Below are 18,517 nucleotides of genomic sequence, written 5' to 3'. Positions count from 1 at the left end.
AAGGCTTGTAAACTCAACATTGATGTTAGAGAAATGTAGAATATGAAATGCTTTTCTTTTAAACGTCTCAGCTATTTATCCTCAGCATTGTCCAAGGGTGAGGGTGCTCCATAATTTCATGATAGAATTATCTAACTAGGTATCTGTACCTCTCTATTCCCTGCGAACTTCTGATTTATTAATAAGTATTGTTTGTACTTTATGTTCATTTACTATATACTTACTTGTGATTTCTGAATGTTATATTTTATTTACATAATCCCACCCCCTTTGAATTACCTTTTGTGCCTTTTTATGTATTTATACAAACCAATGAAGTTATGATACCTTTACACATCTGAAGAAGCGTTAAACTCTTTTAGGTAAAACAAATTATTTGAACCACAGAATCTCCAGATTTTAATTTTTAATTTTTATTTTTACATCTAGTGCTTAGCACATATCCCAATAATAAAACTTTTTGCACTGGACTATTGACATTGAGAAGAGATGAAAAAAATAAATCTTGTGTGTATCATTCCTTCTGCTTGTAAACCACGTCATAGTTCTGGCTAATCAATACTACGTAGATTGTCATTTATTCAGTAAAATCTGTATGTTGATCGCACCGGAAAACCTGGGACACCAGGCAAAGTCTAAGGGCACATGTCACTGGTACCGATCTATAGCTGTTAGCTAATAAAAAATAATCTACTTTAATATAGTTTAAAAAAAACAGTAAAACTGTATATTGACATTTACTAATTATCTTACAAATGTACTTGTACTCCTCACCGTGTTTGTCTTCACCTTTTATTTCATAGTATGAACACAACCGGTTGATAACATTATCATCAGTGGAACCTTGGATGAGAACTTCTTCATCCAAAATCCAGAGAAGACCTTTCTTCTCTTCCATTTGATTGCTGGCTTGCACATTTATCTGTAAGAAAAAGTACAAATATAATATCTATCTATCTATCTCATATCTATCTATCTATCTATCTATCTATCTATCTATCTATCTATCTATCTATCTATCTATCTATCTATCTCATATCTATCTATCTCATATCTATCTATCTCATATCTATCTCATATCTATCTCATATCTATCTCATATCTATCTATCTATCTATCTATCATCTCATATATATCTATCTATCTATCTCATATCTATCTCATATCTATCTATCGCATATCTATCTATCTCATATCTATCTATCTCATATCTATCTATCTCATATCTATCTATCTATCTCATATCTATCTATCTATCTATCTATCTATCTATCTATCTATCTATCTATCTATCTATCTATCTATCTATCTATCTATCTATCCTATATGTAGGTATCTAAAACAAAACTTAACAGACAGGTACAAATGAAATGCTACCGACATTTTAGCTAAACATATACTACCAAGAAAATCTGTATAGCAATCCAAATGTTGCGAAAATCTATAAAGTTTACTATACAATATAAATGTCAATTTAGGAATATTGAAGCTGACACAGATAATAGTTTTCCTAACTATAAAAGTTTACAGGCTATAAAGAACATTTGAGGTAATCAAGTGTAAAAATGTCATCACTGAAAAGAGAGAATTACATAAAGTTCACTTGTAAAATATGACACAAAAAACAAATTGATTGGAATAGAGATAATTAAAATGAAATTTTTATTCATACGATTTTTTTTTTTACATTTTGTGATGTCTTTCATTAGATTCAACCATATATTTTTATTTAATAAAGAATACCCTTAAGCAATTTATTTTACTTTGTATGTCTATGATTAAAATGTTTAATATTTATGTAAAGGTCATGGACATTATATTTACTGGATCTTAACCACTTAAAGCAGTAGCTCTGTTGTGGTCTTAGCAGGCAGTATTTTTTTCAGTGTTGGCTGCATTGTAGCTCTACTAGGGTACAACTATGACCAGTAACTATGTACATTGTCTAATATGAGTTTGAGGTAGTCTCAAATTCAATTCCGGTCTCATCAGAGCCATAGGCTTCTGATCTCTCCCTCATTCTTTACACTGCAGCTGTGATTGTTCAGATTGGTTGATGTCTATAGAATAAACTACAAGCTAACCAGGAAGCAACTAAACCACAGTGACAATCCATTCAAGGTAAGCCATTCAGGTAATTGCCACGCATATAATGAAGTAAACTAATCTCAATCTAAAAAATATATATAATGTCATAAGGCCATTATAAAGAATATGATAAGTTTGGGCAGTAAAGATTACTAACATATTAATTAAATCCACCTCATAATTAAACTGATTTGCCATTTATACTTACTGCTCAAAATTCAATTAAGAAATAAATTAGGGATATATGTTATATATCTGTAAAGGATCTGCCAGACACAGCTTCTGTGTCGACGCCCGTCGTTAATCAGTCTGCATCTGCTCCTAGGTCTGATAGAGTGACTCGATCTTCTACCACTCAGGCTGATAGGCTGAGGAGCGGGAGAACCTATCACAGCCTGGCCAGACGGAGCTAGCTCCCGCCCTCGTTCTATTTATACCTTCATTTCCTGCTCTTCCTTTGCCTGTGATTCTGTCTTGTTTCCTGGCTCTGCTGTTCCTGCTAGTTCTATTGACCTCTGCTTCAAATTGACCCTGGCTTTACTGACTACGCTCCTGCTCTGCGTTTTGTACCTCGTACACTCTTGGTTTGACTCGGCTCGTTCACTACTCTTGTTGCTCATGGTGTTGCCGTGGGCAACTGCCCCATTTCCCTTAGCTTCTGTGTACCCTTGTCTGTTTGTCTGTCGTACACATATTGAGCGTAGGGACCGTCGCCCAGTTGTACGCCGTCGCCTAGGATGGGCCGTGCAAGTAGGCAGGGACTGAGTGGTGTGTAGATTAGGGCTCACCTGTCTGTCTCCCTACCCCGACATTACAATATCCCGGTGGTGTATGACATATTAGATATATTCTACACATATATTTTTACTATTTCTGCAATAGTTTATTATTCAAAATGTGACAAAATTGAACCATCGTCATCAGGCCCTTATTCTTGCTGCCTTCCTTCTGTACTGCTCAAGTATCTTATAATGTATAATCAGACATTCTTCACGTGTGACTTGTGTATACATTCAGTTCATTACATGTTATTTACATTTAAAAGTTTGGTGGGATTTACTTAGTTATAACACATTTCTCAGTAGCACAATAGGAAGACAACATTTTAGAAAGCATCAGAAACAAAGTACAATGTTTTCGTATAACTGGGGTGGGGGGGTGGGCCCGCAACTGCGCAATCATATTGTATGGAGTTGGGTCTGTGTGCTTCCAACTGCCAGGGCTGATTTTATGTCCCAGCCTGGGTCTGGTGGCCACAGTAGGATATTTATATATCACTGACTATATTAGCTGTAGATGGTGTGACTTGGACAGAGAATTATCATGTGTGCTAAGTAATTTATTTATCAGGTGGAAAGTACATAATAATGTTGAGTGTAATAGTAATATATAATATTATTTATCCTGATATATTTAGATGACAATGTTATATTACCAACACCAAACCAATTAGTCTTATTTTTCAAAGCTTCATTGAAATCTATTGAGAAAAATACAGCACAAAATTTGTGAAAGTATAAATCTAAATCCTCTACATGCAGTGACTTTCTACTTACGATTGAACTACATTGCCCAGCTCGCCTACCTGCCGGGTTCTAAGTAGTACTCTATGTATTACTTCTCAATATATTATTCAGTGTATTTTTAAATGAATTGTTAACGGTATCTAGCATTGCCACAGACTTGGGCGAAAGGAATAAATGTGCTAGATATTAACTCTTGACTAAGTAGCTACTGTAAAAGATTCAGTAAGGCATGTCTCTGCATGATGTGAGGCATGGTAGGGTTATCACTCAGTGATGAGTTGTGAACAGAGGGAGGACGACAAACCAGTAGTGGCTACATACAGGCTTCGTGTTTGACCTGCTGACAGAGATATTACCTTCATGGCAGCTAGCATGGTTGACAGGAAGTAGTTTCTTCTTGCATAAGGGTAAAAAGGAGTTTAGGAATGGGAAAAACTGCACACAGTTGGGTCCTCTTACATGGCCTGATATGGGCCTTGTAAACGAGCGCCGATCAACAAGACGGCTCGTTGATCAGCGCTCGTTTGATCCTTTCACAAGGACCTAATATGGGGACGAGCGCTCGTCCCCATACATTACTATCATGTCGGCAGCACATCTCCACGTTTACACAGGGAGATGTGCTGCCGACAACTATAATATTTATTGCAGCATAAACTATACAATCAGCCAATGAACTAGAGTTTGCTCCTTTATCGGCTGATCATTGCCCTGATCACACAGGGCAATGATCGGGAACGTGCATTCTGTAAACTCTCGTTTGCTAGATAAATGGCCCAATAAAATGAGTGTGGAACTCAATGCTAGAGCCAATTGATAAGACGTCTCTTTGTTTCTCTGCTATGATTCCTAGTACAAGAGCACAGTGCTGAACTCAGATACCTGCATTGACAATATGCTTCATTTTTCAGTTTACAATAATTAACCATAGGTCCTATAAAATAAAACTGTATTTTAAACTCTATTAAGAGCGAAATATACAATTATGAAATACAACATTTGAACAGTAGGTAAAAAAAAAAAAAAAATGCAAGAAAGGATGGAAACAAGATATAAAATATATATATATATATATTAAAACTGACTGTACTTTTGTTTCCTGCCTGCTATAGGTCACAATACAGGTATATTTCGTAACGCAGTTGAATTCCTGTACCTTGTACAACCTTGTTTGGTATACTTTGTCATTAAAGTCACATAATCTTGCTAGACAGACATGCAAAGTTTTTTTTATTTTTTTTATTTTTATTTGCTAACCTAATAACTGATCTATCAACATTCACCCTGGAATATGTTAGTCACCTTAGACTTTCAAGCATTTTGCATATTTATGTGTCCTTACTGATCTGTCAAGAAGAGTCATAAATAACGGAAGGCTCCATAATGACTTCAGTCTCTGCTGCCTGGCACCACTTAAATCTATTTTTTTTCCAAGTTGCCTTTTATATAGTTTGGAAGACATAGTGCGGTCTTTATGGCTCTAGACACATTTGCTTAATGTTATTCTGCATAATGTCTCTGTCTCATGAGATTCATCACTCAGATAAAACAGCTATTCATAAACTTTATGGAGCTTCAATTTTGTTTTTGTCATGTTGTAAATAATGAATGTTATGTACAAGTAACTGTCCACTTGTGTGTGAATATCAGATACATCATTCATGGCTATTTTTAATTAATTATAATCCTGTATATTGGTCTTTAAAAAGCATATTCTCTTAAAAACATTGGCCAAATTATAAATGTGCGTGAAATAGTGGTGACCATAACAGAACTAAGTGCTTGCTGCATGGCACGCAACATTAATATATAAACTGTATGTGAGAAGTTTGTTCAAAAGTTGGGTGGCAGCTATTAAATACTTATTTATCCTTTATACTTTATTTCTTTCAGACCCCTTTTTATAAAAAAAATGACATGTTAATTCACATTGAAACAATGTCTTGTAGGAGGCGCATAGTTGGGGGTGACTACCGCGACATGTTACCCCGGTTGCTGGGTGCCAACAAGCCACTTTGCCTTGACCAGGATATTTAGATAAAGGGCTTGGGCAGTACACTGAACCTTCAGCCCAGGTGAAGTAAAGCCTAGCTACAGCTCTGCATGTAGGTAATGTCCAGTTTAACAAAAATGCCCCCATTCAAAGGTGTGAGATCCACATACAGTACATCACAAGGATATGGCTGATACTTGATAATGTCACGTGACCACATGAACCATACATCATTGCTGCAGTATCACGGTTCATCCAGTGGGAAACAGGAGAATATTTAATAAAAAAGTATATAGTGGTAAGAGCTTTATTAAACAATTTAGAGCGGATTTATAGAAAACCCCTTTTAGGGATGCTCTCGAAGAACCCCTTTTGCAAATGAAGCCAGTCCAGCAATTGTAATGATGCTTTATTGACAGACCGGATACAGGAACAGATAAGCAGATTTCAGGATAAAGCAGCGTAATTTATTAACTTGGGTAGTAGATCCTTGGACTGCAACCAGAAGCAGCAATGACAACATAAGGACAGGGATGCAGAAATAGGTAGTGGGGTTACCAGATTGTCCATAAATGGACAGAAGGGCCAACATGCTCAGACGTGGCAAACACCGGAGAGGCAGAGATGAAGCTGACTGCAGACGGAACCAGGATCAGACATTGGATGGAACCAGAAGACACCCAGAGAAGCGACCAGGCATAGACACTACACTTGGAACCAGGAGATGCCAAGAACAGAGTCCAGGAACAGTCGGAAACCAGGAGATATTAGGAGCAGCATCCAGGAGCAGGTGGTATCACATCAGAGGATAGAGGTCTTACCACAGGCAGGTACAGGTAACATGAAGAAGGACTGGTCCAATCATAGCAGGAGATCAAACACAGAACCAGGGATCAATACCAGGAGCCCAGGTACCAGAAACAGGATCAGGAACAAGAGGCAGAATACACCACTCTGGACAGGCCACATTCAGGAACAATATACGATCCTCAAGCAAAGGGTGGTGGGATAGACAGGGTTTAAATAGCAGAGTTCACCAGCAGCATCCAATGGAACAGCAAGAAGTTGCAAAGCACAAGAGTCCAGCACAGGAGGGGTCAATGGCTGTTGAGCTGCTGCAGGGTGTTATTGTGTAAGACACCTGAGTATAGCTGAGACAAAACAGGTAATGTAGCAGAGCTGACTTTGAAGTGACCACTCAAGCCCACCAGGATCAAAAACGACTTTGCCAGCAGGAAAGAGGTGAGCAAGAACGCATTTTGTAACAGCAATCAGCTGATCTTTGTAGGTCTGGCTTCAGAAGTCACCAACGTGAAATCTGCGACTAGCCAAACATTCAAATGTAGCATTACATGTTAGCCAGTGAGTACCTCTCTTTATGAGCAGCTCTCCACTTTGGCCTGAGTGGGGGACCCCATCTATGATGTCCATATACCCTAATTGGGCCCATGGAAAGGAGTTGTCTTCATGAAATCACATAAATGACCAACAGATGTTAAAATGTTGCCACATCTAGTAGCTGCAGAAGAGCAGGGAACTGGGCAAGGCACAGAAGGAGTTAAGAATTTCTCCAGCCACATCATTGTTTATTACATTTATTTTATTTGTTTAAAACTCAATTAAGAAATGTCAATTCTGAAGGTCTTGGAGGTGGTAAGATTGAGGATGCATACATAATATGGTTAGGATGCACATTTACATAGGACTATCTCTAATAATTGTTACCACATCTACGGGACTAGGGGAGGCAGAGGGGAAGCTAAGAATCTCTTCATGTCTTGAGCGTGGTAACATTGAGATTAGGATACACTTTACAAAGGACATAAGAATTATGAAACTTTACCAATCGTACACTGTTCGAAACAGGTCCATGAAAGTATAGTATAAATAAGACCTTTCCCCTAGCCTATGAACTTGTTAGATTTCTGTAACCAATGAGCAATAAAAGTGGCGAAGTGAAACCCCACTAGAAAGGGATCATAGCTAGAGATGAGTGAATTTCCCAAAATATAGTTTAGGGTCCGATTTGGTCAAATCAGCCGTCTGATTAAATTCTGTCTGAATAAATTAGTCGCTAATCGAAAGAGCCCGAATAGACCTAAAATCTTGTGTCTGACTCTCTGATGTCTTCTAGGACTGTATCCAAGTTAAATCCAACCCCTTTAATGCTATTCAATGCCAAGCCAGAATATAATGTCAAAGTGATAGCAACATATATGAGTAGAGAAAGGCATAACCGCAGTGCATTTTGTGAAGGCTTACTGCAGGGCATTATAAAAAAAAAGCCCTCCTCTGGTCATGTGACATTTTTTTCTAATCTGTAAAATGGTGGCCGGCGTTTGCAGATGGTCGCCATATTACTGCGATTCGTGTGCCATGAACCCCAAAAGTTTCCGAATTTTTCAGAAGTTTTTTGAAAATTCAGACTGAATTTGATTTATTTAGACTCACTTTGCTCATCTCTAATCATAGCCTTCCCTATAGGTGTAGGTGGGTTTGACGTCGAACAGGTAGAAAAATAAAGAAAGTGCAAAGGTCTCCTTCTATTCTGCTGTTGGCCTCTCCAGCACTCCACAGAACTGTTAGAAGGATTTTGTTCTTGCAAACAGTTAAAATATAATGGGGCCGATTTTATGTTCAAAATGTGCAAGAATTCTGGCGCACATGCTGTGCCACATTTATTAACTGTTTCAGACACCTTTTGCGCCTCACTCGATGGGGGGTGGCTTAGCTGAAGAGGTGCATATTCTAGGAGAACGGGAATGTGGCTTAAAATGTAACTCTGTGTGCCAAAAATGTGCCAACTAATAGGTGGTATAAGGAAGAGAAAAGTCTCTAGTATGTCTAGCAAAATTCACCAAATTTATCATACAGCGTGCACCACTTTGATAAATTTGGCACATTTTCTAAATGCTTTGTCTAAAGGTTACACTGTCTAAATATTAGCCGTATTAGTAAATCTGCCCCAATATGTTAAGTGGATTTTAGTGTCGAACTGAGTATGGACACACCCTATTGGCAAGGGGAATGATAACACCCAACAAAACTGGGAGGAACTGAATCTTCATTATATAATATGAAAAGGTAAAATGTTATTGACCATATTCTTATAGCCTCTCAAGTTTTCGACATTTGTTGGCACAGTAAAGTTATGGCTAGGAGTCACAAACAATTCAATTAGCAACTTTGCAGCTATAGGACCCTATAGCTAAAGCGCTGCATTGTATCATATGTAGATTTGTGTATAATGTACATTTTACTTTTCTAAACTGCCATCTGTATTTGTATATCTTTATGCAATAATACATGTATGTACTTTGCATCTCAATTAAAACTTTAGTCCCAATGCACACGACCGTAGTTTTTATACGCAATTACGGATCCGTAATTGCGGATAGAATACTGACACATTCAGTTTATATCGGCCACGGACATCTTCCCATATAATTACGGGTGTGTTTCTGGGCCATAGAAAAGAAACACAAAAAATAGGACACATTTTTCACACTGTGCTTCTATACTTTTTACTGTGAGCATAGTCCGCAAATGCGGGTGACAGTCCGCAGCCCGTCCGTGCAGTATTTACTGACCGTAAATACTGCACAGTCGTGTGCATGAAGCCTTAAAAGGAATCTGTTGGCTATATGTTTTCTTATTCCCAACCAGATACTGAAATAAAGGGGGAGATTTATTAAGACTGGTGTTTGATAAGAAGTAAACATCTCTATGGCTGTCCTAAAGACGGAAATAGTAAATCTATTGTACCTATGGTGGGGCACCACCTCACGCCTAAGCCCATCCACTATTCTCAACATTTTTCTGAAAGGGTGAGCGGAGTGAAAAGTCACAAATTTTAGCGCACCAAAATGTGCAACTTTTTAAAGCCTAAAAGCGGTTGGAAATCATGTAAAAAAAAATCCACCATAGTCTTTACTTTTTTTAACCTGATTGTAATATTTTTATTCTTTTTTCTGTACATGATTATGGGGGCAGCTATCTTGCCTGAGATGCTCTGCGAATAAACGCTCAGGGATCTGCTTTACAGCAGTCACATGGAGCATAGTTAATAATAGTCTGTAGATCACACGTTGACTTCTATGGGAGAGTATTGTGGGCATGCTCTGTTACCTATGCAGAGGTCACTCCTATTGTTAATAGTGGATCCTGTGTTATCTGCCTCCAGCTTTATAATAGGGGTGTTACCTTTCATTGTAATGTGATGATAATGAGATGACCGCTAAGAATTGATCTCTACAGAACAGGAAGTATCAGTCTAGTATGACGCTCCGTGGTCAGAGTAAAAACGTCAAGCTTTTAGGATTATTTGTAAATAAAGATAGTGACATGGAAAATTAAAAAAACAAAACACCCAAATGAAAGAAAAAAAAATGTTTAACATAAAAATGTAATTTCAACAATGGGTCATTATCTATCCTTTAATACCATTATCGAACACAAAACACAAGTCATGTTCTGTACAGAATGGATTTTACTTTCCAATCTCATTAATACAATTTGCAAGGAATAATATAAAGTCCTTATCCAGTTAAGTTGTTGGGAGTAGTCTATTAGGAAATATATAGAATCATAGGCAAGACATAAAAAAGCGGCAATGAAGATATATTATAATATATATGCATTATTGACTATTCCACAGTAAGACTGTATTCAATGTCAAGGTACAGTTCTTTGATTATAACATCTGAATTAGTGGTAATGATGGTTTACTAATAATGATCTGCTTTATAATATTTACTAGTATTTTACAGAACATGGATATTTCCTTTTCTAAGTAATCACATACATAATGTAAACAGGTCATCACTCTAAAGATTGAGCTTCTCTGACATTATACACATCACTCTGTAATAAGCCGCTGAATCCTATTGATTTTATTTTCACATTATATCATGCAGCTCAAACAGGCAGCTAGGTTAATTAATAGTCAAAGTGGATTGATAATCAATATACTGTACAAATGTGGTAATAATTGAGGGCAAAGTGGAAGGGCAGATTACAACTACACTGGGTTTGGTTAGGAAACATACAGAATATCTTCTCTCTTTTCATTATATTGGTGTTGGCATGGGGCCCGTGGGATAATATGTCAACCCACTTTGTCACCAAGGGATTTGGCGTAGGACTGAATTGGGGAGTCGAGTCTAAGGAAACCCCTGGTATTCACCCTATGACCCTATACAGTAACTTGGATTTTGCTGCAGAAGAATCCCCATGTCACTACCCCAGAGTAGTCTTTCTTGAAGATGGACAATGTAACAGGTGAGGTGCAAGTAAGCGGGTCAGGTATAGCAATAGATCATGGCAGGCAGCATGGGTCACAAGCAAGAGGTCAGGGAAATAAAGCAAGCTGGGTGAAATAACTTACAGAACCCTGGGAAGAATGTTGGCAGCGTGGGAGGTCGCCAGACACGAAGCTTGGAGGGGAGGAGCGGTGCCAGTCAGGAGAAGAAAGACGCCGGAAGCAGGTAATCAAAGCATGGTGGCGGGGAGCGGCAGCCGTTACAGGTGTAATGCAGTGTATTAAACTATGAGCCCACATGCATACCGGGATGCCAGTCCCAAGCTTGCATAGTCGGAACTTGGGTGACGTTTCAGGGGCGATAATGCAGAGCAGCACAGCATAGCAAGAACAGACTTCAGCAACACATGCAGGAAAAATCTGCTAAGGAGTTGCAGTGCTTAACTAGTACTGCAGCCCCTGAAATCTTAGGATTAGTGGGGGTCCTGACTGTCGGACCCCCACTAATGAGGAATTGATGGCAAATCCTAGTAATATACCATTAATTCAACCCCTTTAAGCTTATATTTATATGGAAAACTGTAGCCAGGGCCTACCTTAGGGGTGTGCGAGCTGTGCGAGTGCACAGGGGGTTGCACCCTGCCAGCATGTAGGGGGCGCCACTGGGCTCTGCCTCTACTCTGTGCTCTGTTCTTAGTTACACACCCGGAGTAAATATGAGCCGAGGAGCAAGAGAAAAGGAGGAAGCTCCGCCCACAGCCCGTCCTGCAAGAAGCCTGTGATCCTGCCAGCAAGGAGAGATGGTGAGTGTATATGTGTGTCTGCGTGTTTCTGTGTGTATACAGTATGTGTGTGTGTATACAGTATGTGTGTCTGTGTTTGTATGTCTATATGTTACAATGTGTGTGTGTCTCTGCATGTGTTTGTCACTTTGTAAAAGTGTGTGTTCAATATTAAAGTAGAACAGATAAAATAAAGATATCTGTGCTGCCTCCTATATACCCTGCTGCCCCTATATACTCTGCTGAACCCAATATACCCTGCTGCCTCTATATATCATGCTACCCCTTATATAACCTGCTGTACTCAGAGAGTTATCACTGTGTTATCTGTTGTATTACATAGGACTCCAGGTAACATCTACTACATTATCTGTTCTCAGAGAGTTATCACTATGTCATCTGTGGTGTTACATAGGACTGCAGGTAACATCTACTACATTATCTGTACTCAGAGAGTTATCACTATGTTATCTGTGGTGTTACATAGGACTACAGGTAATGTTTACTACATTATCTGTACTCAGAGAGTTATCACTGTGTTATCTGTGGTGTTACATAGGACTGCAGGTAACATCTACTACATTATCCGTACTCCGTTATTACTGTGTGTTATCTGTGGTGTTACATAGGACTTCAGCTAACATCTACTATATTATCTGTACTGGGTATATATGGGTCTGTTTGTGAATGTGTCTGTGCTTGTATATATGTGCCTTTTATGTATTTGTATAAGTTCCTGTTTGTGTATTTATCTGCCGGTGTGTGTGTGTGTGTGTGTGTGTGTGTGTGTGTGTGTGTGTGTGTGTGTGTATATGTGTCTGTACGTCTATATATTTACCTGTATGTATACATTCCAGAATGTGTGTGTGTGTATATTTGCCTGTATGTCTAAATATCTGTCTTTATGTATGTACAGTATATATGTTCCAGTATGTGCGTGTCTATATATGTGGTTAATTTTTGGTTTGTGTAGGGGGGACAATAGAGAGTCCCACACAGGGCGCCATCCAACCTAAGGCCGGCCCTGACTCTAGTAGTTACATTATAATTGTAAACATAATTAATTACATGCTAATTTAAGAATTTTAAATATTTAGTACGCTCACATTTTATTTATAATAGCTAAGCCAAATTCTTAGGCCTATTACACCCTTAGAAGTTACCTAGTGAGTGCTGTCCAGTGTAACCTTTACCAGGGTCCATTTAAATCATAATTTCGGTTGAAAGGAAAACCCATTTAATTTTTGTCTACAAAGGTGAACGTTCTAACAGCATTGAAGGTTATAAAAAATATAAATAGCCACCTTCTTGTTGGGGCTTTGCCCTTATTTGTTATTTTCTTTCTTTCATGTGGAGGTATTCCCTCCAACTGTGTTTTATACTTGTTTACTTTAAAACCAATAAAAATTTTGAATATGAAAAAAAATAAAAAAAATAAAAAAAATAAAAAAAAATAATATATATATATATATATATATATATATATATATATATATATATATATATATAAATAGACAGCAAGTGAACTAATTTCTAATGTGTGCAAAAAATGTTTCTTTGTACCGCACATTTTATCCACTGATATAATTGAGCTTTGCTAAATATTTATTGCTCTAAATAGTAAAAAACGTCCGTAACTGCAGGCCTCTGAGCTCTTGCCGACATCTCTCTACTCTGAGACGTCGACACACGAGACTGTCCTCGTCTGCTGTGCATAGGGTGCGCACGTGCGTTCACTCCTGGCCTTAAAGGGCCAGCGCACACACACCAGTATTAAGCTCCCTATACAATACCAACTCACCCCCCTGTATAAAAAGAACCCTGCCGTTTTTCTCCTTGCCGGAGCGTTGTTGTGTCTACCCATGTTTGTTAGCAAATGGTCTCTTAGTTGTATCCTGTGGTCCTGTATCCTGTTTCCCATATCCCGTATCCAGTCATTGTGATTGTTCCTGAGCGAAGTCTAGTGTTAGAGTCTACTCTGTGTCATCTGCCACGCCGAGCGTCATCTGCTACTCCAAGCGGCATCTGCCACATCAAGTGCCTTCTGTCACACCTAGTGTCTTCTGCCATGCTAAGTGTCATCTGTGCCGAGGAGTCTGCTACACCATAGTGTCTGTTATGCCATGTGTCTGTAAGAACTTCCATACAGGTACTCCAGTTCTAAAGACTGTTATTAACTTTTGTTTGGCCAGCTGTTACTCCGATACGGCAGAGCGGCCTAGTAGGTCCACATACCCCCCAGCCATGATAATTTCTATGTTTTAACACCATATAATGTAGCTACAGTATGTTCGACAAAGATCTAAAATGTTACCGTACATAAACACAATACAATATAGTACTGTGGTAGCATAAGGATTAATAGGGAGTTTGCTGAAAAAAAAGTAATATAGAGTAATTTGATGCCTACAGGCAAAACCTGCATAATACAAAGAATGGTATCCCTCCATACTCAAAAAACATACTGATAGGATAACTACACAACTTCTATGCACTTACTAACTTCTTCGCATTTGGCCCAATCATAAGTGTATTTGATTCTAAGATGGGGACCCTATCTGTGACAGGGAATGATGCATGGAATATATTCTATTTGATAACAGGATATAATACATAAAGCTGATCAAAGATAAATGATGCTCATAAAGTGAACGCTCATTTGGGTGAGAGCTTTCCCCTATACTCCACTAACATGCCCACTTAGCTCAGCATCTTTTTTTCTATGGAGGAAGGTCGAAGCTATCTGACACCTCTAGCAATGCTAATTTCAAGAAAAACAATTGGATGGGTCAAGTTGAAATACAAACGGTTTCCCCCAACAGGAGACATCAAGGGACAATCAGGTTGACAATTGTTAATAAGAATCTAATGTTTATGGCCTAATAACTAGATGAAGTAATAAGAACAAATAAAGTCTATAAAAGTAAAAGAACTTTAGTAAGCAGGGAACAATAAGCCTTCTTATCTTGTGATGTAAAGAAGATACATTATACATCATAATTTACAATACAAGCTGACAGAGAAGAAAACATGAAGTATATAGTTTATAAACTCATCTTCCTCGGTGTCTCATTGTGATTGGAACAATTTTCCTGAACAAGACTATTTTGTATCCCGCATCAAATTTATGAAACAAATTTTCTAAATAACACAAAAAAAGTTTTTATAGTGCTTCTTGCCTGAGAAGATGTCTGGTCTATGACAGATACAGTGTTGAATGGGGAATCCACAGGCATTTCAAAAGAAACTTCAATGTTTTCCTGTGAAGAAATGTCAATACAATAAATGATTCATTACATACTTAAAAGATAACTCATCCAAAGTACAATTATCTCGGCTGTGTTGTTTGTGTTGTGAATTTAGTATAAAGTCACCTCTGCATTTCTATACATAGCTTAAAGTCTGATCGTTCTAAACTCAACATGAGTTGTTTATTCATAAGGAGGTATTATAATCTTGCTAGTAGCATTAACGGAATTATAAAAACTCAATATAGCTAGAAAGTCCAAAAACCTCCTTTAATACTTACATGGCAGCCTATGGGTGACAGATGCTACTGTATGCCATCCGTCACAGGCATACATTAAAAGTATATGTCATGAGCTTTCAATAGCTTTTCATGACCTATGAAAGGCGTTATGAGAATTCATGACTTATCTGTTCAAATAATGCCATCATACCCACATTTTTCTGGCAAATCCATTGACAGGAAACCATTGTAACCTGTGGGTGGCAGATGCCACTGTTAGGCATCCGTCCCAGCCTACGATTAATGGATATGTCGGGAGTTTTTCCATCATATACGTCAAATGGGAGCATAAAGACATAATGTGAACAACGCCTAAGCCAAACTTGGCGCATGGATCTATGGCGTGAAATATTTAACAAACGACAGATACGTCCGATGGATGCCATCAGTAAGCTATCCATCGCACATAAACTCCAAAGGTACAAAAAGTATACATTTAATATATACATTTTTGGGGCTTTGACAGTGGCCTATAATGGAGGCCATCCGTCGCCTATAGATTCCCATGTTAAACAAAGTATACATTTTTATATTGGATGGAACAAGATATTAAATTTGTATAATGACAAATTGTATAACTTAACACAATTCAAGAAAAGTGAAGGCTAAACACATCTGTAACATTACTATCAAACATTATCATGCTTTGTATAGAGAAACCTGGACCACTGATTTAATGCAAGTTAAATTACATTCGGTTAAGTTCACATCTTGTTTTTACTGTACGTCGGACGTGCACGTTTTGACATGAAAAAAAACAGTGTTGAAACGTGTACCACAGCTTGTATATTGATTTCTATGGTCAGGACAGATGCCCTAATGGTGTAGTTTGTGCATACGTTTTGTGTTCTTACGTTCTATCCCTGTCCTGAAAAGCATAGTCTACTACGCTTTCAGTACTTCTCCAAAATGTATACCATACGTATCCGTTTTTATTTGTATTGAAGTCAATGGCGACGAATGGACGACGTATGCAATCTTAAACCTACGTTTGCATATGTAAAATGTATACATTATTGTCACCATATATGGGAAATTTTGACTTTACAAAGTTTGATTTAGCTCAAGAACAAAAAAAGTATATCTTTTTAGAAGTAAGAACGGACACAAACATATAAAAATGTATACTACAAAAAAATGTAAGCGTATGTTACAAATGCATACGTTTTTGTAACTTTAAAAACGTATATGTCATCTTATACCACAAACGTGTAAACAAAACGACATGTGAACTTAGCCTTATTTGGTGTTTGCATATTGTGTAAACATAAATGACAATTCCTTTTTTTTTTTTAGCAATAACAGGTCTCGGTCAGTAAAATAGTGAAATAAAATATAATAGTACTAACACAGATGTGAGATTCAGCTGTCCATTTCAATTTCAATAAGGGAATCAATTTATGTATTTTTCCAGAAGTAAATGGGGGAGGAATCCTCCAGCTCACCGATCCTATGTCCGATCCCGGACAGCGCACGGATCCTCATGGTGGCACACGATGAAGATCAAAGCAGAAAAAGAGAAACTTTATCCAGCGCTGGGTTTAAAAGGAAGTAATATTCCAACTTTATTCCAAATATATTCAAGCGCTTTGTCTGAAATGCGTAGGCCTTCTATCTGATGCATCCACCCCTATGTATATGGACTTTTTAATATATTTGGAAGAAAGTTGAAATATTACTTCCTTTTGAACCCAGCGCTGGATCAAGTTTCTCTTTTTCTGCCATGTATTTTTCACTTTTCACTTAGGCTGTGTTCACATCAGCGTTGTCTTTCCATTGAGGGGTTCCGACTGAGATTTCTGTCGGGTTAACCCCTCAACGGAAAGGCAAACGGAAACCTTAGCTTCTATTTGCATCACCATTGATCTCAATGGTGACGGAAACTTCCCTAATGGTTTCCATTTGTCCCCGTTGTGACAGGGTTCCGTTGTTTTGACGCAATCAATGGCGCAGTCGACTGCGCTTTTTCCTTCAGTCAAGTCTCCACCAATCAAGAGATATTGGCATATTCCAGAGGAGTCTATAATTCATTATTTCTGCTGAGTCTTCTGCCATTATGTGCTAGAAACAAGTGCTGGCCTGTCAGAATTATATATATATATATATATATATATATATATATATATATATATATACACACACACACATATATCCAAACACAGTGTATGATTAAGAATAGTCAGTCTTACCGCGTTAAATCTCTCCAGGGGAGTGCTAAAGGTTCTTTTGTAAGACAAGCATTGCAAGCGTTCTTGTATATAATTATTGCACATCTCCTCAAATGTTCCAGCCCTCTCTTTCTTCTGATGACGTGGGTTGTGAAATCCAGGAATATCAACCACCATGATGGAAGCCAGTGTCAACAGACTGGAGGACAAAGACCTTACAAAAAAATCTGGATTAAGTTTAAGTAGCCTAGGAATATATCAGAAGGAGCAGTCTAAATTTGATCAAGGCATTATTTTTGCATCTTTCCATAACTTAAGATGCAAATGGTTCAAAGGAATTATAGACTATCTTATCACCCATTAAAAATGTAAATAATTGGTTATGATCACTATACATCAGTTAAAATCCAAACTGTATTGTGAATGTAACACAGTATCAGACAGTGCATGCAGAAAATGCAATGATAGATAAACAGCTGGACAATGGGAGGAATGTATCAGCTTTTGTATGCCAGTTTTCTGATGCTTAGTGGAGTCACAAACAACTCAAAATCGCAATTTGTCTTAAAAATTATGACTTTCACGCTGCTCTTGCACTATTCTAAAAAGTGAGCGGAGATAAATAAAAGTGGCGGGGCCACTATGGGCCAACACATTTATTATAGTTTAAGCCAGTAACTAGAGAAAATGATTGTGGAAATGTATGGCAGCTCCTAACTGGCATAGATTTTATTATGTGGCCAGGGGCGTAACAAAGCACAGGCAGGCACCATACTGCCCCCCCCCCCCCCAAAAAAAAATGATTGCATATTAAAATAAAATAAAGAAAAATAACTGAACAGCAAATGTATTCACTCCACTTCTTCCCCATGAATCTTCTCAGGCTCCCATATGAAGCCGCAGCAAATACAAGCGTGATGCAGCACACAACATCCTGACGCTGGACATTATGTGCTGCATGCCTGCGTCATATATCACGTCCTAACATTGCTTGGTGTCAGGACCTTGTATGCACCGTGGCCTAATGTGGGTTTTATATCCAATCAGGGGGCGAGAAGGATGGGGCCTAGTCGTGCGACCACAATTTTTACTCCACAACTGTGGCGCACGTGCAGCGGAAAGATGCATCAGATTTCTGTCGCACCCTAATGCAGTGGAGCAGAAAGTGTAT

At 38.1% G+C, this 18,517-nt stretch overlaps 1 protein-coding gene across 1 annotated transcript in view; it reads right to left on the bottom strand.

The window, feature by feature from the left end:
• The window catches only part of MYO18B (myosin XVIIIB), a 625,429-nt gene that overhangs the window by 399,295 nt on the left and 207,617 nt on the right, over positions 1-18,517 (bottom strand). Inside the window, exons 16-18 of the mRNA XM_075825873.1 lie at positions 17,368-17,560; positions 14,829-14,909; positions 775-922 (exon numbers count right to left, since the gene is read on the bottom strand). Of these exons, the coding sequence (XP_075681988.1) occupies positions 775-922; positions 14,829-14,909; positions 17,368-17,560 (422 nt within the window). The remainder of the gene's footprint in view (positions 1-774; positions 923-14,828; positions 14,910-17,367; positions 17,561-18,517) is intronic.

The sequence above is a fragment of the Rhinoderma darwinii genome, chromosome 1 (genome assembly GCF_050947455.1).
Source record: "Rhinoderma darwinii isolate aRhiDar2 chromosome 1, aRhiDar2.hap1, whole genome shotgun sequence".
NCBI lineage: Eukaryota > Metazoa > Chordata > Amphibia > Anura > Rhinodermatidae > Rhinoderma > Rhinoderma darwinii.
The sequence above is the reverse complement of the archived record's forward strand: the minus strand, read 5'-3'. Positions and strand labels throughout refer to the sequence as shown.